Source organism: Cibotium barometz, chromosome 63 (genome assembly GCF_041138505.1).
Source record: "Cibotium barometz isolate CiBa-2024 chromosome 63, ASM4113850v1, whole genome shotgun sequence".
NCBI lineage: Eukaryota > Viridiplantae > Streptophyta > Polypodiopsida > Cyatheales > Cibotiaceae > Cibotium > Cibotium barometz.
This window is the reverse complement of record NC_141108.1, coordinates 7,200,383-7,228,157: the sequence shown is the minus strand read 5'-3', so window position 1 is coordinate 7,228,157 and position 27,775 is coordinate 7,200,383. Positions and strand designations below refer to the sequence as shown.

Genomic DNA, 27,775 nt, shown 5'->3' with positions numbered 1-27,775 from the left:
GATCTCCAATCCCAAGAAGAAGTGGAGTAAGCCTAAGTCGGTCATCTCAAACTCCTTTGACAAGGCAGCCTTCGTCACTCCAATGTGCTCCACATGACCGCTGGTGAGAATGAGATCATCCACATAAAGGATGATGAGTGTGACCATGCCGTGTTCCCGAAAGAGATATAGGTTCGGATCTGCAACCGATCTCTGGAATCCAGTCCGAATAAAGAAGGAATCAGTCTTCTGATTCCAAGCCCGCGGAGCCTGCTTAAGACCATACAAGGCCTTACGTAACCTGTAAACCATCCCTTCCGATCCTGGAACAATGAAGCCTGGAGGCTGCTCAACGTACACCTCCTCCTGCAGATCACCATTAAGGAACGCCGATTTTACATCCATCTGGTACACGGGCCACCTCTGAGAAGAAGCAAGGGCAAGAACGGTCCGAATCGTGGTCATCCGCGCTGTCGGTGCAAAGGTATCCTCGTAGTCGATGCCTGGCCGCTGAGCATAACCCTTAGCCACGAGCCTGGCTTTGTGTTTGTCCACCGACCCATCAGCCGCGTACTTGGTCTTAAAGACCCATTTGACACCAATGACTGACCGCTTCGACGGCCTCGGTACCAACTCCCAAGTGTTGTTCTTCTCGATGGCGTCAAGTTCCACCTGCATGGCTTCCCTCCAAGTATCCTGTGAAAGGGCTTCCTTTACGGAAGTGGGCTCTTTATCCCGCATGATACGAGACAAAGACCACATCCCGGCTGACAACAATCTCGTTCCTCTCTGGATCATACAACCTGTATCCCTTGGAAAGAGAGTTATACCCCACAAATACCAGCTTGCGGGACTTGGAGTCAAGCTTCCCCCTCTGCTTCTTCGAAATATGTACATACGCGTCACTCCCAAAGACATGGAAGTGCGAGACATCGGGTTTCCTGCCAAAATATGCCTCAAATGGAGTCATATGGGGTACAGAAGTCGTCGGAGAGCGGTTAATGGTATGGACAGCTGTCGCCACAGCCTCACCCCAAAGTGGACGAGGAAGATCTCGATGCTCCAGCATGGTCCTCGCCATCTCCACCACAGTCCTGTTCTTACGTTCAACAACTCCATTCTCCGAAGGCGATCCGGTATTGGCCAATTCCCTTTTGATGCCATGATCTGCACAAAACCGAAAGAATACAGTCGAGGAGAATTCCCCTCCTTTGTCAGCCCTGAGAGTCTCGACCTGAAATCCAAACTCTTTCTCCACCATCACGTGCCAATCCTTGAACCGAGCAAAAGCCTGGTCCTTCTGTGAAAGAAAGTAGACCCACGTGAATCTGGTACAATCATCAACAAGCAGCATGAAGTAGAGAGATCCTCCCAAGGATGGTATCTGCTGTGGTCCACACAAGTCAGTGTGAATCAACTCCAAAGGTTTCGAAGCCCGCCTGGAAGCCTGCTTCGGAAAGGATTCCCTGTGCTGCTTACCACGTATGCAAGAACTGCAGCGTCCTTGCCTACTACCAACATCTGGCAAGCCAACCACCATCTGGTCCCGGAAGGCGCGCCGCAAAGCATCCACATTTAAGTGGCCAAAACGAAAGTGCCACAAATCTCCGACCTGAGAGCCTGTCAGTGAGGAGAGTGCAGAGAGCTTGTAGATGCCGTTCTCCACGCCGCCTTCCCAAACAACTTTGCCTGTCTCACGGTCCCTTAGAGCAACTGAATGCTCCTCAAATTCCACCCGAAAGCCAGTCTTGCATACCTCATGCACTGACAAAAGATGAAAGCCCAGAGCAGGGACATAAAGAACACGGGAAGCATGCTTGCCCCCCTTGCCGTCGGGAATGATCTCCATCCGGCCCTCACTATGAATCGGAATAGTGGAGTTATCGCCAATAAAGATACGACCTGACTGCCGCTTCAGATCCAGGAAGAAGTCACGGGATGGAGTCATGTGCCTCGAAGCACCACTGTCGAGAATCCATTCCCGAGTATCCTTTGCGGTGAAGCCAACTGCCTCCTCGCTCGAAGACGATGAATCATCGGAGTCCACCATCTCCAAGTGCACAAATGCCGGAGTCTTCCCAGCTGAGGCTGAGGACTCAGCACTCTTCCCTGTCCGCTTAGGGCACTTCCTCCAGTAGTGGCCTTTCTCGCCACAATCATTACAAGATCTTTCGGCCTTCAGCTTCTCTCGTTCTGGATCAGGCTTCTTCTCGGAAGACTTATCTGGAGAAGCCTTCCCTTTGCCCTTGTTGGTATTACGGCCTTTCGACCGTTGGCCAGTTAAGGCCTCCGAACCTCCGCCGTGAGGAGGGTTCGTGAAACGTTCCTCCTGGTCCAAGACCATTGACACAAGCTCCTCCCAAGTAATGGTGCTGAGCCTGCCACTCGTGATCAACGAAGAATAGAAAGCGGAATACTGACCAGGCAAGTGGGAAAGTAACGTGATGGCCATATCTTCGGACGATATCTCTTTCCCAGCTTGAAGGACTTCCTGCTGAAGGGCCTGCAGCTTGTTAATGTGTTCCCGCATCGTCGAAGACTTTGCAGGGTTCATAACCCGCATCTGCACTTCCAAGGATATCCGCTTCATGGGTGACACCCTGTTGTACAAAGAAGCCAAGTGCTCCCATATGCCTCTCGCCAGCGTCATGTGCTTCACATGGTTGATCACCTGTGGTGTGCAATTGAGGAATATAAATGACCGGACCCTGGCGTTGACACGGTCCCACATTTGTGCATGTGCCTCTCGGTCCTTCCTCGCTGATAAAACCTCCCCTTCCTCAGCTTCCGGCCTTGGCACCCCTTTGATAATAAAATCAGCAAGATCATATGACTCCAAAACTGACTCCATCATGACCTTCCAGATGCCATAATTGGACCCGTCCAACTGCCGATCCACTGGGAACGTGGGGAGAGTCGGAATCTTCACGTGCTTCTCAGCCATCTCGAGTAAATCCGCCATCTCGGAGAGTAACCTGAAAGGGTGGGTGGGTGGGAAAAATCTGAAAATCAGAATATATGCAAGTGGCTGTCCAGCCCCTCTGCCCGCCTTCCTCTTGCACCTTCACTTCCCGTTCAGCCCGAAACAGTCCACCGATCAGCAACCTGTTGCTCCCCCTCTTGCTCAGAAAAACGCCCAAGATCTGTTAGAGCCTAGGGCTCTGATACCATGTCAGAATATGCAGCGGAAATGATATCCAAACTTGGGTAGACAAGAGCAAGTAGACTGCAGAAAATAATCAGCACAAGAAACACTGAGAGATGTGTGTAAACTCTTCTCTATACACAAGATCCCGGAGATAACTGAATGAGAAAGTGGAGGAGGATGGGGGGCAATATATACAAGCCCATGAGGGCAGTCGGCCTGCTCTAAAAGAGGCCCACGACTGAATAAATGTCCACGACTGCTGATATTAGCAGTCGGCCAGCATCTGGTGCCCCACGCCTGCACAGAACAAGTCGGCCAGCGCTCAGACAGCCCACGACTGCTACAGATGCAGTCGGCCAGCTTCAGAGTGCTCCTGGCATCAACTGGCAGCCCTCCAGCCACTAGAAAAAAATGGGAAAAATAGGGAAAAAATACGGGGAGTGTGGAAAAATGATATACGGGCGGGCACACCCACAACAGAGGCCCTGGTGTATACAAATAGACAGGAGATGACTTCTAACAGCGACACCCATTCCTCCTCGAACCCTACATATGGATGGAGTACTACAAGGCTCCTCATGCACTCCGAATTAATCCCGCGTACCTCCCCATCCGTGGAGCAGATGCTGGGCCTAGGACCTGTTCCGAACAGAGCAAAAGAAGAACCCCAAATTTGATAGCACATTCATCCCCAGTTTCTACCCATGTTTGGTGTCCCTTTTGGTCCCTTTTTCATGGCCCGTGATTGTGGGCTGACCACCCCTTTTTTGTATATTTTTCTAGGATTTTTCCCAGCCTGGATGTATTTTCCCCAGTCGGCCAGCTACATCATGTCTAGTCAGCCAATTTATCATGTCCAATCGGCCAGCCCCTCTTACCTATAAATAGGTGGGCTGGCCTCTCACTTTTCCATCTTGCCTAGTCTTGGGACTGTATCACTTCAGTATATTCAACATAGTTGATCCATCTCTCTCTCTCTCTCTCTCTCTCTCTCTCTCTCTCTCTCTCTCTCTCTCTCTCTCTCTCTCTCTCTCTCTCTCTTGCACTCTCTGCTCAGCACACTCTAGTGCTTATTTGCTTCTGCTTTGTGCACTCATTCATGGTATCATCGCTCCCGGTTCAGTGATTCCCTCTGCTGCCCCAGATTGTGCCCTATCTTCAACCCCTTCACCTCTGCATTTTTCTCAAATTTGCAGCCCTCTGGATGCTGCGTTTTCTGGACAGTTGCTGTTGATTGCTTTCCCTTCACTTTGGCTTCATCGCTTACAGCCTGAAGGTACTTTCTCCTCAGCGTTTTTTCCCTTCTTGGAGTTTGGAACATAGTTGCTATGAAACGCATTTCAAACTTTAGCAGACCCGTTTCAAACGTCTGGGAGTTTGAAACGCGTTTCAAACTTGGCTTTTTATTTTTTAATGTTATTTAAGACGGGTCATATCAGTCGATTCAGTCGCTTTCCAGAGAGCAAAAAAAACACGCCGTGCATAGTACAAAGGAGAAAGTTGACTGTCCTTCCCCACGCTTGCCTTCGTTCGTGTGATTTCTCCGCCACCCGCCCCCTCGGGACCTGTGCACCGTGCTAGCAAGGTTGGTACTTGTCTGTTTTCATATTTTTGCTTGATTTTTGCACCAATTTCAAAACTTGAAATTTGGGCAACATCCTTCCAGGCTTCCAAAATGCCTCGTGCTAGAGATTCAATGTGGACTCATGTCATTCCCATGGGCAAGTATGGGGGTTCAGGCACTGAAAAATGGAAGTGCAAGTATTGTGATAAGGTCTGGGTGGATCTGCAAACAGGATAAAGGCTCATTTTTCAGGTCTAAAAGGCAAAGGCATTGGTGCTTGTGATAAAGTGCCCCAGGATATCAGCATACACCATGGCTCATTTCTTTCTTGAATTGTTTTTATCTAGGATTGAAGTTTGAAACTTTGAGTTTGAAGTTTGAACATGGATGACTGCCTTGGCATATTTGGCATTTGCTATCCCATGGGCCATGGGCCCATTATGCATAGATGATAGTACATACTTATTACTAAATCTTGATACATCATACAAGCATGCATATATTCAACATATTATCATTTTATCAATGCTATCAATGATCCCATATATTCTGGCATATAAATATCATATATGGTATTGATTTTTCACATGCCAAGATGGGAAAGTTTGAAACGCGTTTCAAACTTCTGGGAAAGGTTTGAAACGTTTCAAACGCGTTTTTGAAATGCGTTTTTTGAAACGTGTCGCTACTATGGTTTGGAACTAGGCGGCCTGTTTTTTCAGGACTGCAACCCCTCTTTGGCCGCGTTTTCCTCTCCAATGGACATTACCTTTTGCAGAGGGGGTCTTGTGGTGGTTCTGGCTTTGGAGGCAACTTTGATACCTGTGGTGGACACTCCTTCCGAGATTGTGCATATTTCTAAGATTGAGCCCAAGCTTTTGTGATGGCTGCCCCGACTACACTTCATATGTTCTCTGAGTCTGCAAAGTTGGATGGTTCCAACTACACTTTGTGGAAGGTGAAGGTGAAATCAGCCTTGCGTGGCGTGGATCTCTGGGATTGGCTTGTTACACCTGCCAATGCCACCCCTCCCACCCTTGCTTCCGGTGGTGTGACTCAGGCACGTATTGATATTTGGCAGGCGAATGATCGTCGTGTTTTCTCCTTTTTGATGTTGAATTGTCAAGATTCTGTTCTCTCTCATGTGCGTACAACAGATGCTGCACATGAAGTTTGGAAAGCATTTGCAGATCTCTACGTCTCCGGGTCAGATTTTGGCATTGGAAAAGCAGCTTATGAACTTGTCGGTTTCTGCCTTTCCATCTTTATCTGCTTTCATCTCGAAGATGAAAGATCTCTAGAACAAGCTTCCTGTTTGTGGCAAGGATATCTCTACAGAGGATATGGCTATTCGGCTTCTCTCTAAGCTTCCAGAGAGGTTTGATACTTATTTTTAGTCTCTTGTTTCTTCTCCTCGTCTTGTTCCAGTTACTTGGGAGAAAGTTCTCCCCTCCATTATGCAGATTGCGTCTCGCTTTTAGGAGCGGACTAGCACCTCTGGTGGTTCTGATGGAGCTTTGGCTGCACAAGATAAAGGGAAGAATCAACAAAAGAAAGGGAAAGGAGGTTCTGACAAGAACTCCAACGATAACCACAAGGATAAAGACAAAGACAAAAGAAGATCTTCTAAAAACAAGGACATTAAGGGTCATTATTGTGGCAAGAAGGGTCATTATTGTGGCAAGAAGGGTCATAAATCGCCCCAATGTCACAAGCAGAAGCGAGATGAAGAAGCAAAGAACTCTTCCTCTACAGCGGTGTCTCAGACCAAGAAGGATGATGGTATTCTTCTATCAACAGGTACTCATCGTATTCTTGCTCTTGTGACTTCTAAGTCGCAGTCGTGGATTGTGGATAGCGGTGCTACTGCTCACATAACACCCCATCGAGATTGGTTCAAGGACTTCACTGCCAGGACAGGCGAGATCACTTTGGGTGATTCTTCTCCGTGCTAGTGCATGGACATGGCACCATCCCCATCTTCCGCTCCTCCGAGAACAAGAGGTACTTCTCTGACGTTCTATACATTCCAGATTTGGCATTTAACCTTTTGTCAGTGAGTGCTCTTACAACTCAGGGTGCAAAGGTGATCTTCTCTCGTTATGAAATTACCATTCATGATAATGAGACTGGTAGCATCTTGGCTCAAGGAGTCCAAGATAGTGGTCTGTACAAGTTGACCGCTTTGCTTTCTTCTAGTTCTTCTTCTACTCTTTGGCATGCTCGGTTTGGCCATTTGAGCTATCAACTTCTACAGTGAGCTTCAAAGGATGGGTTGGTTGAGGGTTTACCGACCATCAAGGCTCCATCTACTGTTTGTTCCTCTTGTCTACAAGGGAAGCAACACCGAGCCGCCTTTCCGAAGGAAGCAACACATAGATCTTCGACATCACTTACTCTTGTTCATGCAGACTTATGTGGTCCTATGAGTACCACGTCTTTGAGTAAGGCGTTTCACATGCTCGTGATGGCGGATGACTTCTCCAGACATACTTGGGTCTTCTTTCTAAAGTCCAAAGATGAGGCTTTTCAGCGCTTTTGTGATTGGAGAATCCAGGTGGGAAAAGAGATCGGTTCCTCGATCAAGGTTCTCAGGACCGACAGAGGGGGTGAGTTTACATCCCAAGAGTTTCAGCAATATTGTAGGACCCAAGGCATAGAGATCAAGTCTATGGAAGGACCCATCTCTTAGATTGGGATATGGCAAGAAAGTGGATCAAAGTGAGACAAGTGGCCTCACAGTTGTCCACTTCAGCTGTTGTGTGGCTCTCCATTGTCATTATAGCCTTCTCTTGCCATTTTAGCTCATGGGAGGCCCAAATCTATAAATTGGAGCTCCCTCTCTTCATTTGGAGGAGGCCCTCTTGCTGTAGACTAGCCTCTACTATGATGGTTGCTAACTGTCATGTGCACAGTGCGTATCTACCGTGTGCTACACGCATGCCAGACTAGTTTCGAGGCTTGGGGAAGCTTGGAACTAGGCACGCTGATTGATGAGCTGAGTTAGGGAAATACTAACGGGCGGGCACCCAACTATGGACGGGCGGGCGCCCAAGTGTGGACGCCCGATGACTGGCCAAGAGCCTATAAAAGGGTGGCCAAGGTTAGTTATTGTATTATAGAGAGTCTCGCGAGTTTGTGAGAGCTCTATGGTCTTGGAGCCTGGATCTAGTGCAGACGTGCACCTACTTTGCGCAGCCGAGGCCAGCAACAGTCTCGAGGCCCGCGAGGACCGTTTCGTGGCGGTATGGGACGTCGCGAGGAGGAGATTGGTCGGTACGTCATCCTAGTTAGCTCAGCTCGTGGCTCGGTGGAGACAGCCAAGTCTGTGGGCTCGCCCACGGCTGTCATGGTTGGGAGGTGAGTCAGGCCTGCACCCCCTTGCTTGTTTGTTTGTTCGTTTGTTTGCAGGATTCGAGTTTCGAACCAAGATCGATCACGAGGAGATCCGTGGGGATTTGACAGTGGTATCAAAGCATACCTCGTGAACGAGCAAGTCGGTAGGTAGAGAAGAAGAGGTCGAAGAAAGGTATGTGTTAAAAAGCTTGCTGTTTTTTCTGTGCATACTGCAGATTTCATAATAGTGTGTGTTTTTCTTCATCAAAGAAACCCATGTTGATGGGAGATGGTAGTTTTAGAAGGGTCGTTTGCTTCGCAAAGAAGAGAGAGACTTGTTTGTGCAAACGCATGAACTGCAGGGAGAGAATCAACAAAGCACGTTGCTTTTTGGCGCAAGAGAGAGAGCGAGAGAAGTGTTGGATCGCTTTCTAAGCGGGCAGGTTTGTGCGCTGGCAGGAGACGCTATCGACAGCTGGTGGCTGGCAGGCAGGCGCAAGTGCCTGTGTAGCCAGGCGGCCAAGCCTGCCAAGCCAGGCGGCCAGGCGGCCAGGCCCACGTAGGCGCCTTGGCCTACACAGCTAGGCGACCAGCCTAGCGCAAGCGCCCAGGCTATCGCGGCTGGCCTACAGGCAGCTCCGACCGACGGCTACACGTACGTCGCACTCAGGCGTCGGTTTCAGTTGACGACAGCATCCGCCGGATGGAAAGCATGCGCCGGCAGCTTCATTCGCCTGCAACCAGCCGACGGCGTTAATCCAGGAGGAGAAAAAAAAACAAGGAAAGCCAAGTTTTTTTTAGAGCTTTCGTTTTTTTTTGGAGTTTAATTTTTTTTTAAAGGTTTATTAAAAGATTTAAAAGATCTCTCTCCAAGGTAAAAGTGTTTATTTTTTAAAAAAAATAGAATATATATATATTAATGTATATATTTTTATTTATTTATTTATTCAAAAAAAACACAAAAGCTAAGCCTAGCTTTTGGAGATTTTTTGGCTTTTGGGGCTATCTTTATAAACCCCTTAAGTGGGCTTCTTGCCACACACCTCTCAAGTTTTCAAGCTCTCAAGTTCGCTCGCACTTTCATTGTGCAAAGATCGAATTTTCTCTCCACGTACCCTCTTCAGGATGTCGACCCAAGAATCAGAGTTGGAGCCCCTTGTGGAACGTGAAGGCTTGCCGGCTATACGGAAGGTACCGATGCCGATCTTTTTGACGATTTTGTGTCAAAATCAGATTTCCAAGAGTTCAAAGTAGCTCTCGAAGCTTCTTCGACGGAACGTCAGGCACAAATCGCAGGCCAGATGCAAGCTTTGCAGAACTCCATCGCTCTATTGACCACTATCCTCTCTACTTTCTCGAGTATGGATACCTTGGCTTTAGCTTTAGGCCCCAACATTACTCCGGAACCGTTCGGGGGCGAGCAAAAGCAGCGAACCAAGGAGATCGGGGACACGTGGCAAGTTCACTTTCAGTTTCATCCATGTGATGATGGAAAGAATATCCAATTAGCAGCACGTTTCCTGTCCGACAAAGCTTTGCTTTGATGGAAGGAACTCAACCCTAAGCCAACGACTTGGGCACAATTTGAAGACGTTTTCAAGAAAGAATTCCTCAAGAAAGAGGATGATTACGATGTTGTTGCTCGGTTTTCAGCTTTGACCATGACCTCGCAACACCTCACTTATGAGGTCTACCTCCAGAAGTTTCGTGACATGCAGATGAAAGCTACAAAGATGGATCCCACTACTCTTTTGGGGTTTTTCGTAGCTGGTTTACCCGACTCGTACCGATTACAGGTTAAAAATAACAAATGTAAAACATTGGGTGAGGCCATTCATTCAGCTCGTATCTATGATGGTACGATGGTCTCTTCAGAGTCGAAACCCGTTACCGAGCAGGGGAAACAAGCATAAAAGAAAGTTCTCCGCACCTATGGCTAACACGACTGAAGGCAAGTCTTCGAACCAACCTTCGAAGAGTTCCAGTTCGACACCAGCGAAGAAGAAACGACTCCTTAGGGCTTTAAAGCTCAAGAAGAAAGGACGTTGTTTTATCTGCGAAGAAAAAGGACACATGCGTAATGAGTGCCCGAAGCAAAAGGGTACCAAGTCAAACGCAGGACACAAGCCAAAGGCAGCTAACCAGTTGTCTTTGACAGATAAGTCAATTACTGTACTTTCTCGCCCTGGTACTTGTTCTAATTGTCTGTTCAATTCTAAGGTATTTGGCTTGCATGATCTTCTCCGAGTTTATGGAGAAGTGAATGGCCATAAGATTCACATTCTTTTAGACCCTGGCAAATCGCATAACTTTGTTAACTACAAACTTGTGCAGAAATTGAGGCTTGATACGACACTTAGCGACCATACCTATGAGGTACGTCTACCTACGGGAAGGCAAGTTTGGGATCGCAAGGTGGAGATGCTTGCAATCCAAATTCAGGACTACAAAGATACTCTAGAATGCTATGTTATGCACCTGGAAAGTAGACTTGTTATTAGGGATTGAGTGGTTTAAGACTCTTGACGTCCAGATAGATTGGTCTAGTCATATTATTTCTTTTCAGCATAAGGACACCAAGTATAGTATTTTAGGTGATTGTATTCATCCCTCTCAGGGACCTCTTGTAAATACAATTGATTTCGGAAATATAATGAATTCTTCTTTGTATACCGCTTTCCATTGTGTATTGATTCCACTTTCTTCTTTTCTCATCCCTTCCATGGATGTAAATGAATTGAGTGTGTTTGAAAGCAAAGAATTACAGAAGATACTTCATTCGTTTCAAGATGTATTTCCTAAGGAACTGCCATCGGGTTTATCACCTGAACGGGCAGTAGATCATCGTATTGACTTGATCCCTGGTGCTCATCCTGTCAGTATTCCACCTTATAGGATGAGCCAAGCTGAGGAAGATGAGTTGGCTAAACAACTCGAAGATTATTTGAGGACGGGCCAGATCCGTCCAAGTAAATCACCTTGGGGTACACCTGTGTTGCTTAGGAGAAAGAAGGACAATACTTGGAGAATGTGTATAGATTACAAGAGATTGAACAAGCTGACAATTAAGAACCGTAATCATCTCCCTAGAACAGATGACCTGATTGACCGGTTAGCAGGAGCGAAATATTTCACGAAGATAGATTTACGTACTGGCTACCACCAGATACGTATTCATGAAAGGCATGTCGAAAGAACCGCCTTTCGGACTAGGTATGGCCATTACGAGTTTCTCGTATTACCTTTTGGGTTAACTAATGCTCCAGCCACTTTCCAGCAAATGATGAACGATCTTTTTCGTGAACATTTGGGAAAATTTGTGGTGGTGTTCCTGGATGATATTTTGATATATAGTCGTACTCTTGAGGATCATGTCAGACACCTCACGATTGTCTTATCTATTTTAAGACAGAATCGACTATATGCTAAGTTAAGTAAATGTGAGTTCTTTATGACCGACATCATTTACTTGGGACACAAGATCACTAGAGATGGATTGAGCATTGACTATGACCGAGTTCAGAAGGTTCTGGACTGGCCTATACCGCAAACAGTGAAACAACTTTGTTCTTTCCTCGGTTTTGTTGTTTTTCTTCGGAAATCTATACAGAAGTACTCTCAGCTCACACTACCAATGACCGACTTATTGAAAGGTCGTGGACGTAAGTCAAATCAGCCTATCACTTGGAATAACGATTTGGATATGGTCTTCAGACTTTTGAAAGATAAAGTCAAGGAAGCACCTATCTTAGCATTGCCTGATCCTAGTCGGCCTTATGTTCTTGAAACTGATGCCAGTGACTATGCTATCGGGGCTGCTTTATTTCAAGATGGTAGACCGGTTGCTTTTGAAAGTAAAAAGCTAGACGACACTCAATCTCGTTGGCCAACCCTTGAGAAGGAGCTTTTTATGCTGTGATTCATGTTCTCAAGGTTTGGAGACATTATTTATATGGCTCCAAGTTTGTGGTATTGACTGATCATCAGTCAATCAAGTATGTGTGTGATGCGGATGATTTGAGAGGAAGGAAAGCTCATTGGGCAGAGTTAATGCAAGATTTTGATTTTGAGATCCGTTATCGGAAAGGGTCCATGAATAGTATTGCAAATGCGCTTAGTCGGATTAGAGAGGTTAATACTTTGTCGTTCACCGAGATTTCTACGGACTTATTTCAGTCATTGAGAGGACTTTGCGCAGGACTGATAGTTATTTTGGTCCATTTTGGCAGAAGATCCAGGACAGGAGCTCATTGATTGGCCAAGACTCGATGACTGAGTAGTCTACCATTCAGGCTGCAAGAGGCCAGTGGATGATTCGGAATGGTTTGCTATTCCGTAATGACAAAATTTGTGTACCACAGATCCCGGACATTAGGTCCAAGATTCTTAAGGAGTGTCACGACGCCCCTCTTGCTGGACACCTTGGGGTACACAGGACACTATCGTTAGTGAAACACACTTTTTATTGGCCGAAGATGAAAGGGTATGTAGAAGATTATGTTCTCAAGTGTCAGATTTGTCAAGCAAATAAAGCTGAACGCTTTAGACAGGCTGGGTTGTTGCATCTTTTGCAAATCCCAGGTAATAAATGGAAAAGTATTTCCATGGATTTTATTACCGGATTGCCAAGAACACATCAAGGCCACGATTCTATTTGGGTTGTGGTAGATCGCTTGACAAAAATGGCTAGATTTTTACCCACCCGGAAGACTATTCTAGCTACGCAATTAGCACGGCAGTTTATCGAGCAATTGTTTAGACTGTACGGGTTACCGCAGGACATAGTCAGTGATAGGGACTCAAGTTTACGAGTGATTTTTGGAAACTTGTTTTTGAGAAGTTGGAAACAACTTTGAATTTGAGTTCCTCAGATCATCCTCAATCCGATGGCCAAACTGAAAGAGTGAATCAGATTTTGGAGGATATGCTTCGGGCATATGTATCCAAAAGACAGAGTTCATGGGAGGATTATCTTCCTATGTTAGAATTTGCATATAACAGTACTAAGCATACGAGTGCAGGTTTTAGTCCTTTCATGCTTATGTATGGTTTTCAACCTAGATCACCTGTTACAGTAGGATTCTCAGGACTTCAGAATGATGTAGCACGTAATTTTTTGCAAGATATGCAAGAAATGTTACAAGTTGTGAAGGAATCTATTAGAAGTGCTCAAGACCGAGACAGGTTTTATTCTAATAGACATCGTTCACCTAGAGAGTTCTCTGAAGGAACAATAGTGTATTTGCGAGTTCCGAAAGATTCTGAGACTTTACGGACAGGTAGATCTCCGAAATTATCCCCTAGATACTGTGGACCATTTCGTGTTACACGACGGATTGGTTCAGTTGCATATGAATTGGATTTGCCTTCTAATGTGAAAGTTCATCCTATATTTCATGTCAGTAGGCTTAAGGAAGTACTTGGTGGGACAGATCAGTTAGTTACTCCTCAAGAAATTATAGATGTCGAGGACATTTGAAAAGATTCTTGGATTTCATGAACGAAGATTGCGTAATACGCTTATCATGGAATACAAGATCAAGTGGAAGGATCGTGTTGAGGAGGACGCTACATGGGAGACATTGACTACTCTTCAGAGAGATTACCCTGGCTTTTTAGTGAGCTCAGGAGTGAGCTCTTAGAGGAAGGGGAGTATGTCATGTGCACAGTGCGTATCTACCGTGTGCTTCACGTATGCAAGACTAGTTTCGAGGCTTGAGGACGCTTGGAACTAGACAGGCTGATTGACGAGCTGAGTTAGGGAAATACTAACGAGCGGGCACCCAAGTATGGACGAGCGGACGCCCAAGTGTGGACACCCGATGACCGGTCAAGAGCTTATAAAAGGGTGGCCGAGGTTAGTTATTGTATTATAGAGAGTCTCGCGAGTTTGTGAGAGCTCTATGGTCTTGGAGCCTGGATCTAGTGCAGACGTGCACCTGCTTTGCGCAGCCGAGGCCGGCAGCAGTCTCTAGGCCCGCGAGGGCAGCTTCGTGGCGGTATGGGACGTCGCGAGGAGGAGATTGGTCGGTACGTCATCCTAGTTAGCTCGGCTCGTGGCTCGGTGGGGACAGCCAAGTCTGTGGGCTCGCCCACGGCTGTCATGGTTGGGAGGTGAGTCAGGCCTGCACCCCCTTGCTTGTTTGTTTGTTCGTTTGTTTGCAGGATTCGAGTTTCGAACCAAGATCGATCACGAGGAGATCCGTGGGGATTTGACACTAACCTTCTTGTCTACATCACTCTATGGAGAGTCTACACTACTTCACTTCCCTCTACTAACGTCATCATACTTGTTGTACCAGCCACTGTACCGGCTGCACCAGCCCCTCGTACCTATTGTACTAGCTGTAACAGTTGCACCAGCCCCTCTACCTACTATACCAGGCCCTATACGAGTTGTACCGACTACACTGAAGATTGTACCAATTGTACCCACCCATATGGTTCTGTTATGGTAGAGACAGCGAGGTATTTATGGTGCCAGTTATTTGCAGTTTTTCTCTAAGAGTTGGAAGGCCTGGTTATTGGGGAAGATTAGTACCCCTTGACAAGTATATATTGGCCTCTGCATACATACTTTATATGTTCATGGATCCTTGGGCATGAGATGAACAACCCTGTTGTACATTTGTTTATGGTCATATACATGGATAATCCGGCAAGAACCCCTATTATGGGTAAGCCCTCAAAGCTTGTACATGATATTTTCTCCTTGGGTAATAAAGTACCCCAAGGGGGGGAGGGGGGGTTCCGGCCTCTTATGCGGTGTCAGTTGTGCACATCTCTCTTTTACGTGGATTAAGTGACATTTATTTAAGGTTCCAGTGTTTAATTGCATTAATGGTCAAGTGTTTAGCAAAACCCTATGTGCCGCGCTCTAGAAGTTGCACCCATTTGAAGGTCAGTGGTTCAAACATATGCACATGACATTGGATCTACATGTCTAAACCATAAAGGAATTGTCCTCTCTTGTCCTCCTCGCATTTGCTCGTTGTAAAGATAGGTGAGTGAATTTGTTGGCAAACTGGAGAACGGGCTGTGCGTTCTGGCGCCGTCCTTTGAACTCGTCCTCAAGCCACTCAAGATAATGAAACGGTAAAAAACACCTCTCTTGAGGTCGGTGACAAATTGGTCCCGTACATGGGCGGCAACTCCGAAACGAGAATTGACATGGGCCCAACAAGTCCACCAAGAAATGGCCTCACTCTCAATGTAGCGACTAGCTAACACTACTTTATCCACATTCGACTTTCTACCCATAGCAATATTGTAGCATGCAAGAGGTTGATCGTCGTAACACGCAACAAAGCCTTCTTAATACCCGTGAGTCTATGGCACTCTATGCAATTCCACTTAAGAGAGAGTAGAAGAGAGAGAAAGCAGATAAGAGTCGACACAGTATTAGGTCCCAATTTACCCACTGAAGGGCCTCCCCTACAAGCAAGAGTATTTATTTATATTTCTTTGGAGAACTTACAATGAGTATGAATGATGACTGAGGATTGCCAAACACAAGGATGATGTAGACCAAACTCAGGCTGATCCAGATGATGTCCAAGCTCCGTTGAATTGCTCTTCAATGACCACGATGCAACCCCAAAATCGAGGGATGTGCATATGCTACCTAAATGCTGAAGATGCTCTTCGTGGAGGACGTGGGAATGATGTTGGACGGCTGTTGACTTTGTTGATGATGAATTAAATGAATGGGGAATGAAGCGCTTCTTTTATATGTCCCTAGACTGCTGGTCGGCAAGCAAATGTTGTCGGCCAATAGCAATTGGACAAATATTAGCATTAAATGGTAATAAAAATGTTGCGCTAGGAAAAAAATGCTTTATTTAATGCTGCCCGACTGGATGGGCGCACCATAGGCTTGAGCCCCGCAAAGACTACAAGTCCAATATGATTTCTTTTATGCATAAAGGCCGCATGCATTTTATTGATGCTGGCAAAGAAGGGGATTCCATCCCACTTGTATCACACATCCAAATTAATAAAGCAATGAAAAAGAGTCTTTCAGCGTACTTGGTTTTTGTGCGTGATAGTCTTGTGCCAAATCGTCAAAATGTGGATGCTATGTCTAATGATAGGCTGAATTTTCTTAATGCATTCAAAGACTGTTTTGCTGACTCATTGCCAGGTGAACTACCTCCCCAAAGGCCCGAAGATCATCGCATAGATCTTGTGCCGGGTAGTTCTCCACCTAACAAACCCGCATACCGAGTGAGTGCTGGAAGAAATTCTGAAGCAGGTAAACGAGCTTTTAGAGAAAGGTTTGGTTCAGCCCAGTTCCTCACCTTACTGCTCTCCTGTGCTTCTTGTTCAAAAGAAGGACGGATCATTCCGTATGTGTGTAGACTATAGAGCTTTGAACAAGCTTACCATCAAGAACAGATTTCCTATTCCACGTATTGATGATATCTTGGATAAGCTTGATGGTTCGGCTTGCTTTAGCAGACTTGACTTGAAGAGTGGTTATCACCAGATACGCGTGGTGCCACAAGATGTCCATAAGACTGCATTCAGGACAGCCTTCGGATTATATGAATTCTTGGTAATGCCTTTTGGTCTCACCAATGCTCCTGCTACTTTTAATCGAATGATGGATAGGATATTCCGACCCCATTGCAAGTTTACAGGAGTCTTCTTTGATGATATCTTGGTTTTCTCCAAGAATGAGCAGGAACACAGAACTCATTTGGTCACAGTGTTCGAAGAGTTGCGGAAGCATAAACTTTTCGTCAATGCCAAGAAAAGTGAGTTTTTCCTTTCAGAGATTCATTATTTGGGTCATATTGTATCCAAAGATGGAGTTACAATGGATCCTGCAAAGATAGAGACCATTCGGAATTGGCCCGAATTGCAAAACGTACATCAAGTACGTAGTTTTCTGGGATTATGTTCGTACTATAGGCGTTTCATAAGGCATTTTGCTATGATTGCCACTCCTCTAAATGATCTCACGAAGAAGAAAACTGCTTTCAAATGGACTTCAAAGGAACAGGATGCTTTCTTGCAGCTCAAGCATGCGATCATATGTGGTCCAGTATTGATTGTCCCTGACTTGCACAAGTCATTCGTGGTTGAATGTGATGCTTGTGGTGATTGCATAGGAGCTGTTCTAAATCAAGAAGGGCATGCAGTCGCATACGAGAGCCGTCGTTTGCATGATGCTGAGCTTCATATGGATATCTATGAGAAAGAGTTCTTGGCTGTAATTCACGCCTTAAAGATTTGGAAATATTACCTTCTTGGGGCTGAATTTGTAGTCAAGACAGATCATCAAAGCTTGAGATACTTTCTATCTCAAACCAAGCTTTCAGAGAAGCAAATGAGAATGGCAAATTTTCTTTCCATGTTTCATTTTCAGATTGTGCATACTCCAGGAAAGAAAAATGTGGTGGCCGATGCACTATCTAGGAGGCCTTATGTTGCTGCAGTCTCAGTGGCCTCTCATGGAGATCTATCTGCTATGAGAGATTTTTATCATTTGGATGCTGATTTTTGCCATATATGGACTGATTTGATGGCTGGTCATTCACATGCCTCTTATGTTATCAACGAGGGTTATCTCATGAAGGATAATTGCCTATGTGTGGTGAAGGATTTGCGTCCAAAAGTTATGGACGAATGTCACGCTCCACCTTATGCTAGTCATAGAGGTATTATGCCTACTACTCGCATGATTCAGAGGTATTTCTTTTGGCCAAGCATGCGTAAAGACATTGAGGCTTATGTGCGTGTATGTATTACTTGCCAAAAGGTGAAATTTGATAGGCAAAAGCCTCCAAGTTTACTTCAACCATTGCCTATTCTCTCGCAACCTTGGGAAAGTATCACGATGGATTTTATTATGGATTTGCCTAGATCCCAGCATGGGAATGATGCTATTTGGACTATTGTGGACAGGTTTAGCAAGCAAGCTCATTTCTTGCCCGTCAAGAAAACCATTAAAGCTGATCATATGGTAAAGCTTTTTCTTGCTAATATTTTCAAGCATCATGGTATGCCTAAATCCATTGTTGGGGATAGAGATCCCAGGACTACAAGCCTATTTTGGAGGGCTTTGTTTGATAATATGGGTACCAAGCTTGAGTTTTCATCAGCTTATCATCCCCAAACGGATGGCCAAAGTGAAGCTGCAAATTCAGCCGTGTTGGATTTATTGAAATGTTATGTGGCAGATCAAAAGAGTGCATGGGAGAAGTATCTTCCACTTGTTGAGTTTGCCTACAACAATACGATTCATACTTCCACGGGAAAGGCCCCGTTTGAGATTATCTATGGCAGAGTGGTATTGCCACCCATCCTTCGTACCAAGGATGAGATTTTTGCAGCTGATGAATATGTTCGTGACTTGGATGTTGCCTTTGGTCAGGTGCGGACAGCCATTGCAAGATCTCAGGATAAGCATAAAATGGCTGCGAACAAGCATAGAAGGGACATGGAAGTCAAAGAAGGTGATTGGGTATTGCTGAAATTTAAGAAGGCTAGGCTTCGCAAGAGGCCAGGACGAGAAGGATCATATCCTAAGCTTTCTCCTCACTATTATGGACCCTTCAAGGTGATTCAGAAGATCAATGAAGTGTCCTACAGGCTTGCTTTACCTAGTCATTGGAAGATTCACAATGCTTTTCATGTGAGTCTATTTCGGAAATATGTGGGGCCAGATCCTGATGAGCCTGTCATCACAGAAGATCCGCCAGAAATTGAAGAGCTTGAGGAGATCCTCCAGCCAGAACAGATTGTTTTTCACAAGGAGAGAAAGCTACCTGCAGGAAAGCTTTCCAGGAGATACCTTGTGAAGTTTAAGAATTATTTGCCTATTGATGCTAAGTGGGTAAATGAGGATTATTTTGCAGATTATCCACAATTGTTGCAGGCATATCTTGAGGCTTTTCAGTTGAGGTCAACTCTTTAGAAGCCCGGGGGGATGTCACCAATTGGCCGACCATTTGGTCCATCTCCAGTTTTTGCGTCTCGTTCACTTGAGGCCAGGCCGGTGTCTCGTGTGAAGAGGCCAGTATTTTGCTGACATGGACGGGAGCCAAAATGGTGCCACCCGTGTGTTAGCAGGATGGTGTCGTATGGACAGGAGCCAGACCAGTGCCACCCGTGTATGACCTGGACTGTGTTCGACCCATGGGATTGTCACGCCATGGAAGAGCCAGTATTCGTGCCGTGTTTTGCCTATTGGACTGTCACACCATAGGGAGACTCGTGCCTGGAACTGTGTCTTACCTATGGGACTGTCACTCCATAGGAAGCCCAGGTTTTTATGTTTTTATGTCGTGCCAGTTTTGTGCCAACAGATATTTTGTACTTGTTCCATGAACGGGAGATATGTCCATGTTACTATTTGCACATGCACACATATTTTGCATGCACACATATTTTGCATGTTCCATGAACGGGAGATATGTCCATGTTACTATTTGCACATGCACACATATTTTGCATGTTTGAAACTGTTTTCGCATGACATGTATTTGTGTGTTTGCCTGCTTGACGTGTTACTTACTGAGCGGGGACGCCTGCCAGTGAGTCGTGAAGTCTGCTCTGTATTCTGACAAGTTTTAGTGCATGTGAACAGGTGGTAAGTATGTCGCACTTGTTTTAATGTTTTATATTCTAACCCTTTATTTTATAAGGTTAGGTGTTCACATTTATTTAAAAAGTGGGCACCCACTTAGGGGCCAAGGTGGGGAGCCCCACTTTAAGTGAATGTGGGGGTGGGCATGGTCACTTACCCCCACTAGTCCCCCCACATGCATGCGTGGGTATCACCAAAGTTAACTACACTTTAAATTTTATAAACAAAGGCTTTCTCCATCGTGGATACCACCCGCGTACGCTTCCACCATCTTGGTGAAGAGCAAGAACCAGCGATTGCTTAAGCAACCCCTGAGGCGGCTTGTTTTCCATCAACTCTGAGGCGGCTGTTTCTGTCCTGTAGACGGCTGTACCCTCTGCTCTACGGCTGTTTACTCCACGCTGCTCTCTCCCCCAGGCGGCTGGCTGTAATTGCACTACAGGCGGCTGCTCACCTCCCATACAAGCAACTGCCTCTACATCTCCACAGGCGGCTACTTCATCTCCTTTATAGGTGACTGCACCTTCTGCAGGTGGCTGTCACCTCCAGATTGCTGCGCTACCTCCTCTTACAGGTTGTACTGCAGCCGGCGACTCCTCTTGGACAGCACGCAGCGTGGTACCCCCAAAAGCCTGCCACCAGCAGACGGAGCTGCCTCTGTAGACGCCTGCGAGCTCTCCTGCGCATCTCTTCCAGCAGGTTACCTTTCTCCAATGCAGGCACCTACACTACCCCTTTGCAGTCAGAGCGTTCATCTGCAGCCAGGCCACTCTATACTGGTTGTTTTTTCCACGCTTCTTGAGGCTGAGCCACCTTTTCCTATACAACGGGTGGCTGTGTTCCTGCAGCGAGACTTTAATTCTCCCAAGGCAGTTTTTCTATCGCCTATTTGCACGAGGTTGTACTTCTTTTCCTTTGACGACTACAAGAAGACTTCACAACTCTTGGGTGGTTTCATCTTCTGCACAAACACCACGAGTATTGGTTTCCTATCAACCATCTACAAGTAAGTGACTTTCAGATTTGAATAAAGTATTTTATGTTTAAATCTGATAAAGGATTCATTCCGCTCGGCCAACACCCGTTCGGTGCCGGGTTGTCCAAGCTATATTGGCGAACCTCGGTCCAAAGGTGCTGAGATCGGGAGAGCCAGGCGTTAGTACGAGAGCGCCTGTCTGTGCGTGGTCTCGGAACACCAGTGAGGCGCTCTCCGCGGAGTCCAGTGAAAGCACAGGACCGCAGAGATTGGACCACACTAGTGGTCGTTCTGCTTCAAGTTTTCTACATCAAGTTCGACCTCGAGCCTACTTGTTTGGTACTGTTTTCATATGTACATGGACATTATCTGGTTCTTGGAACCCATGGAGCATTGTATTTATTAAATACTCCCAATAAATATATCATATATTGAGGGGGGGGTCGGCCCGTTCCGGCCCCAGTGCTGGTGTCCATCTTTCCATTTCATTTCATTTCAAATTCAAGTTGTTTTAAGTTGTCCATTTCAAATTTGTGGTTTTAAAGTTGTGCTATTAAGCGTGTGGGTGTCCAACGGAGTCTTTCCCACTTGACGGGATCGGTTTCAGGCTTCGACTAGCAGGGGGGTCTCTTCCACATAAGAAGACGGAAGTTTGCTCCAACATCACCTCAAGAGGTTCAAAGGTTCAGGAACGACAGAGATGGTGGGTGAAAGGATTCCACAGACAGGTCAAGGGTGACTCAGGTATTTCCAAGCAGTCAAGCAGTTCTAGCAGCATTTGCCATTCAGTTCCCGCAATAGACAAGTCTATGGCTCAAAGGATTCAACTCCTACAGTCGACCTCAATCCCGACAGAAGAAGTCAGAAGGAGGTAGTGGTTTCAATGGAGAAGGATCACCCGAGGAGTCGAAATGTTGCCAGGTATACCACCTAGCAACAGTTTAGCAGAGGGAAATGTCACGTGCACACCCATCAAGTGTACAAGTGGCATGGCATCATCAAGCATTAATCAAGACATTTAAGTATTTTTCAGGCACATATCAGCATAAGCATGTATATGGGGCTGTTTCAGCACCAACATCAGTACCTTAGTCTTCATGAGCATGTAAGGCATTTATTTGCATCAGGTCGGGGCTGTTAGCACCAGCCGACAGCATATCATGACCAGCCGACAGCATGTTATGGGCAGCCGACAGCATTTATGGTATTTATGGCAGGTCGTGAGCATCTAGGAGCTGGCCGACAGCAGCAAGGGTGGCCGACCAGAAGCATCTCACCATATATATATATAGAAGCACATTATTCTTCAGCAGTAGAGGCATCTTCCCCTTCAGCGTTTCCACCTTGGGAGCATAGGGAGTCTCCAGCATCAGTATATATTCAACGTTAAGGCAGTTTCCAGCACATCATCATCGTCAAGCATCAGATTCAGTCCATCATCTCAGCTTCTCTTCCGCGTTTCCTTCCCAAGAGACAAGGGAAGTCAACGGGACAACAGTTCACTCAGCATATAGTCATCATAGGCAGCATATTCAGTCCATGATCTCATCTCTCTTCAGTGTTTCCTATAGATGGAGCAAGGGAGACAGCAGATCAGCAGTTTAGCCAGCATAATCAGCACATAGTTCATCATTCCTACCTCCTACATAGAGGGAAGCCGGCATCGAAGGGTGGACCTCAGCATTGGAGTAGGGAACAATCCTCAGTGTAACGCGCGGAAGCTCTGGGTAGTCTTCTTTCAGCCCTAAACACTCTTGAAGACCTTCTGATGCAAAAACGCACCATGATGCAAAAACGCAGGTAGAGAGAGAGTAGAGAGAGAGAGTAAGAGGTGCTAGAATTTCAGTATATACTATGTACAAAAAAGGTACAGATCTTTGCAGCCATGGGCTGCCTTCATAAAAAGGTTCCTAACCCTAAATTCTGTCCCCTATGGGACCCCTAGTGACTCACACCCCTAGTGGGTGGAATGACCAAAACAAAGAGCAAGGAGCCCTTTTTATATGGGACTCTTGACATTTTATGCTGGCCGACTGCTGGTCGGCCAGTCCCATGTCCATACAATTGTTTTAATTGCTGCCGACTGGTCCCTTTTGGTGCTGCCCGACTGCTGGTCATTGTCTTTGATGCGCTTGCTGCCCAACCTCTCTGCTGAACTCAGCCGACAGCTCCTCTGGCAGCCAGCATCCCTTCTTCTTGCAGGGACAGCCCCTCTCCATGATCCCACTTGTCCTGCTCCATGCTCACCTCAGATGCTACACCTGAAGCTCCTATATTCTTGCTCTACTGGTTCATAGTCTTTTTCCGCTTGCCTCTTCTGGATCTAGCCCTGGAAATGTCCATGGCATCTGTGATGCACATGACATCCCCCTCTGCTAAACTTGATGACGGGAATCCAATCTGCTCTTGGATGACTGTCATCATCCCAATCCTGTTCCGAAGTCCCTCTGTCATCATCCATCCCTGGCAAACCTTTTTCTCTGAAAATCCGATCTGTTCTCCAAACCACTCCGTCTCTGATGAAGATCTATGCATCTGGTCTTCCTCTAGTCCACAATCCATTCCTGCCCTGACTCTGAACACCGTCTTGGTCTTCGTTCCTGGAACTGAGTCTGGCACTCTCACATCACCCTTGGAGGATCAACCTCCCTTGGGACCGTTCCCTTAGAACCCATCAGGCTCACGGAACTGCCATCCCCATCTAGCACTGTGGAACACCACCAACAAACCTCCTGGGAGTTCTTCCCGCTTCTGTGCTCCTTGCCTTGGGCTTCGCATCCGTGTACTTTCCTGTACCTTGGACCTGTACACCATCATCTGGGACTGAATCAGTGTTTAGCTTTGCTGAGCCTGATGCTCTGATACCAATATAACGCGCGGAAGCTCTGGGTAGTCTTCTTTCAGCCCTAAACACTCTTGAAGACCTTCTGATGCAAAAACGCACCATGATGCAAAAACGCAGGTAGAGAGAGAGTAGAGAGAGAGAGTAAGAGGTGCTGGAATTTCAGTATATACTATGTACAAAAAAGGTACAGATCTTTGCAGCCATGGGCTGCCTTCATAAAAAGGTTCCTAACCCTAAATTCTGTCCCCTATGGGACCCCTAGTGACTCACACCCCTAGTGGGTGGAATGACCAAAACAAAGAGCAAGGAGCCCTTTTTATATGGGACTCTTGACATTTTATGCTGGCCGACTGCTGGTCGGCCAGTCCCATGTCCATACAATTGTTTTAATTGCTGCCGACTGGTCCCTTTTGGTGCTGCCCGACTGCTGGTCATTGTCTTTGATGCGCTTGCTGCCCAACCTCTCTGCTGAACTCAGCCGACAGCTCCTCTGGCAGCCAGCATCCCTTCTTCTTGCAGGGACAGCCCCTCTCCATGATCCCACTTGTCCTGCTCCATGCTCACCTCAGATGCTACACCTGAAGCTCCTATATTCTGGCTCTACTGGTTCATAGTCTTTTTCTGCTTGCCTCTTCTGGATCTAGCCCTGGAAATGTCCATGGCATCTGTGATGCACATGACACTCAGCATCAGCATTCACCATATCCCTCTCATCCCGAGAAGGATCTTCATCTAGGACAGCATCATAGATCTATTTACATCTCATTGTAACCCATTCATCTAATATAGCTGCATTGCTTTTCCCACAAATATTACAAGGATTTAGGCTAAAACAATCCTTTTCCAAGTGATTGCTTTTCCCACATAGTCTGGTAGGGTTTCCTTTGGTATGTCCCCTATATGAGGACGTCTTTACAACAAAACCTTGTTTTGTGAGGACAACTTTTGATGACCTTTGTTTCTTCTTTCTTTCGTCTTCCTGTGTAAGGCACTCATGATTCCCTCAGAACAAAACCTTGTTCTGTGAGGACAGCTTCTGATGATGACCTTTGTTTCTTCTTTCTTTCTTCTTCTTGTGTAAGGCACTCATGCTTCCCTCCAGACTTGGATTAGGTACATTCATCAAAGTGGTGACCACGTTGTCATACTCCTCAGGCATGCTTTTGAGAAACACAGCCATGGCATTATCATCGGTTCACTGGATTTGACTGCATCTAGTTGAGCAATGAGACTCCTCATTTTGTTGACATGTGCAACAAGAGATTCTCTTGACTTCAGTTGTAACTCAAAGAAAGTGATTTTTAAAGATAGCTTTGAGTTCTTAGCGCTAGCACCGAAAAGCAAATCAAGTTTTACCCAAGCTTCAGTAGGTGATTCTGGATCAAAAATGTGATGTAAATAGTCATCACCCAAACCAATGGCAATGATGACATATGCCCTTTCAGCTCTAAGGAGTTCCTAGTTCTTCTACTATGGTTGTACCATCATCAACAGGAAGAGGACTAGTAGTGTTTTTCACCAACCCCCACAAATTTTCTTTCATCAAGTGAAACTTTATATACCTTCATAAGGTCAAAAAAATCTGAGCTTACAAATTGAGAGATTTGAGAAAGAAATAATAGTGAAGAAAAACAAAGACAAAAAAAAAGCATTTGAAAGATCAAAAATAAATAAACTAACAAACCTAGCTACTAAGGAGAGGAAATCAAAAGATAATATCAAACGAAGACTTTTAATTAAGACATTAACAAAAAAAACAAACAAACAAACAAAACAAAACAAAACAATTACATGAATGAAAGAAACTTTAAAAAATAAAAAATAAAAAATAAAAAACACACGCACACAAAAGCATACACACACTTCTTCTTGATAAGAACTTAAACCTTTTGAGTTGAGATACTAAACAACAACACAAAATAGCAAAACAGAGTATTGTAAACTCTAGACCTAAAGCACTTAAGAGCCAAAACCAAACATTAAGCTGAACTTTAAAAAAGACTTCGACTCAAAAGTGCAACCATTATCTTCATTTGCCAGGTGTGGAAACCTTGGCCATTAAACTTGTCTATGAACATGTGAGAACTCATAGTTACTAAGAAAATAAAAGATTCACTTCATGCTCCCAAAAAATTGGGTTTTCAAAAACTAGGGTTTCCAAGAAATTAGGGCATTTTAGATGCTATAGAAAGCTGTAACAACACTTTAATGCTTGATTTATGCCCTCAATTTTGAAAATTGATGGTGAATGTAGTATTAATGCTTTGATTAAGCAGGATTTTGCAGCAACTTGAAAAGCCCCAATTTTTTACTCTTGCAAAGACTCCAATTAGATGAATTTTACCTGATTTCAGAAATGCTTTGATAAGTAATCGACCAAACAGACAAGCGGACAAGTGGTCACGTAGCATTGCAGAGGTGAGACTGATCAGGGCAGCATTCAGAATCCAGATATGCTAGGCAGTCAGGCTAGGCAGACAGGCAGCGCAGGGGCAGAGCAGTGCTAACTGGACAGCTCACGGTGGCAAGGCGGCAGCAACAGTGTTGAGAGGCGCCAAGCACAGCTGATCAAGGCGCAACTTTGAGAGGCGCCAGGCGTTGTCGGCAAAGCTAAGGGACAGGTGGATCTTGTGCCTAAAGCCAGTTAGGGGAAAGAAAAAAGAAAAAAAATCTATGGTTGTGATCTTCGACAATGACCATGAGAGATTACATGGAGAAACATTTACTTTCGATGAGAATAGTAAGGGCCTACATCTGGAGGTCTTCCTCTCAACTCCAAAATTTCCATGAGAAAGGCTGCAGGACCCCATTTGGAAAGACATCGTTGGCATGTTTGGAAAGAGTGCTTCCAATCGCATTCGTAGCAGGTCCAAACAATGGAGTTCCACTTTGATTCATTGGTTCTGCCAGCACCCATATATGGAGGCTGTTTGTCTCACCTTCGTAGAGACCCAAGTGAGAAAACTGCACCCACATCACAACATACTACTAGCAAGGTTTGCAGCCTGTCCCCCCACTCATCTCAGCTGGCCATGTACATAGAGTGATTTTGAAAATACTTTAAAAAGTAGATAGTGGATGTCATGGCTAGCCCTAACGCCCTCTATAGAGGACTCACAAAGGTTAGATGACCGGTGGTATGCACAAGTCGCGTGATTGATGACCTCCTACAGGCTCTCCTTGGATGCACTCACAAGTCACAGATTATATGTCTACAACATCCTTCCCTGGTCATCGAGTACAAGGATCAGAGATACATGACCCTCTATCTATTGAGACCATGATTTCTTAGCGAATTACTTCTCACATTTTTCTTCCAAAGTGTACCAAACTTGCAATGGTTTAAAGGTAGCCCACTTATGATTTTATACTGGCACCCAAGTATATCACACCTCCGCCCATGCTTTTATACTCCTAGTTGCCACCAAAAGAGGGTGGGTTCTGCTCTCTCTCCATAATCAAAACTTGATGGATGGTATGATACATCCAAGTCAAAATTCTGCACACGATGCATAAACCTTACTCCCAACTCTGCACATGATGGATACACATTGGTCTGAAATGTTGCACCTATTCAGGTGTGAAGAACGCACCCTACAAATGATGATGATGATGATGATGATGATGATGATGATGATGGTTTTTAGTTTACCAAGCACAGCCACTCACATCGACTTGACACAAACACCACAGGTGACAGAGCAGAGGCGGTGCTTGTGCTACTGACATTACTCTATCAGTGTGTTTTAGAAACCTCTCTCTCTCGCTCGCTCGCTCTCTCTCTCTCTCTCTCTCTCTCTCTCTCTCCACACACACACAAACACACAAAGAGTACGCACCTCTGTGAACAAAGATGGACGTGATGGCCTTCACCCTAAGCATGGTCTCTCAGCTGCTTCTATGGAAAATCTAGATTCCAATGCAAGACTTAGTCGTCGCAGGAAAACACAGGAGGCAGCACCTTCTTTAAGCCTCCCTGCTGGTTGTGCTGTGATGTTATTTGTCGAGGAACCTTCATCGTTGCCATAAGCAGATGTCTTGCAGGAGAAGAAAGCTGCGTAAACCCAATGGCTATCCTTTCCTCACCCAAGTTTGATTTGATGCATTAAAAAACCATAGGGTTAATTTTGATGTCCCTTAAAAAATACTTTTGATGTCCCTTAAAAAAATACTTTTGGTGTCCCTTAAAAAACCATAGGGTTAATTTTGATGTCCCTTAAAAATTACTAGTACTCAACGGGGTGCTGCTGTATGTAAAAAACATTAAGAAGCGAAACTAGGAATGGAAGCGAGAATACAAAGGATCAATCAAAGGGATTGGAAGCCTGAAT

At 45.6% G+C, this 27,775-nt stretch overlaps 1 protein-coding gene across 2 annotated transcripts in view; it reads right to left on the bottom strand.

The window, feature by feature from the left end:
• LOC147603613 (uncharacterized) overlaps window positions 1–27,549 on the bottom strand; it is a 43,122-nt gene extending 15,573 nt beyond the window's left edge. For both annotated transcript variants that reach the window (XM_086796179.1, XM_086796180.1), the window contains exon 1: window positions 27,284–27,549. In XM_086796179.1, coding sequence (XP_086652305.1) covers window positions 27,284–27,326 — 43 coding nt within the window. In that variant the 5' untranslated portion in view covers window positions 27,327–27,549. The remainder of the gene's footprint in view (window positions 1–27,283) is intronic.
• Between the last annotated feature and the right edge of the window lie 226 nt (window positions 27,550–27,775).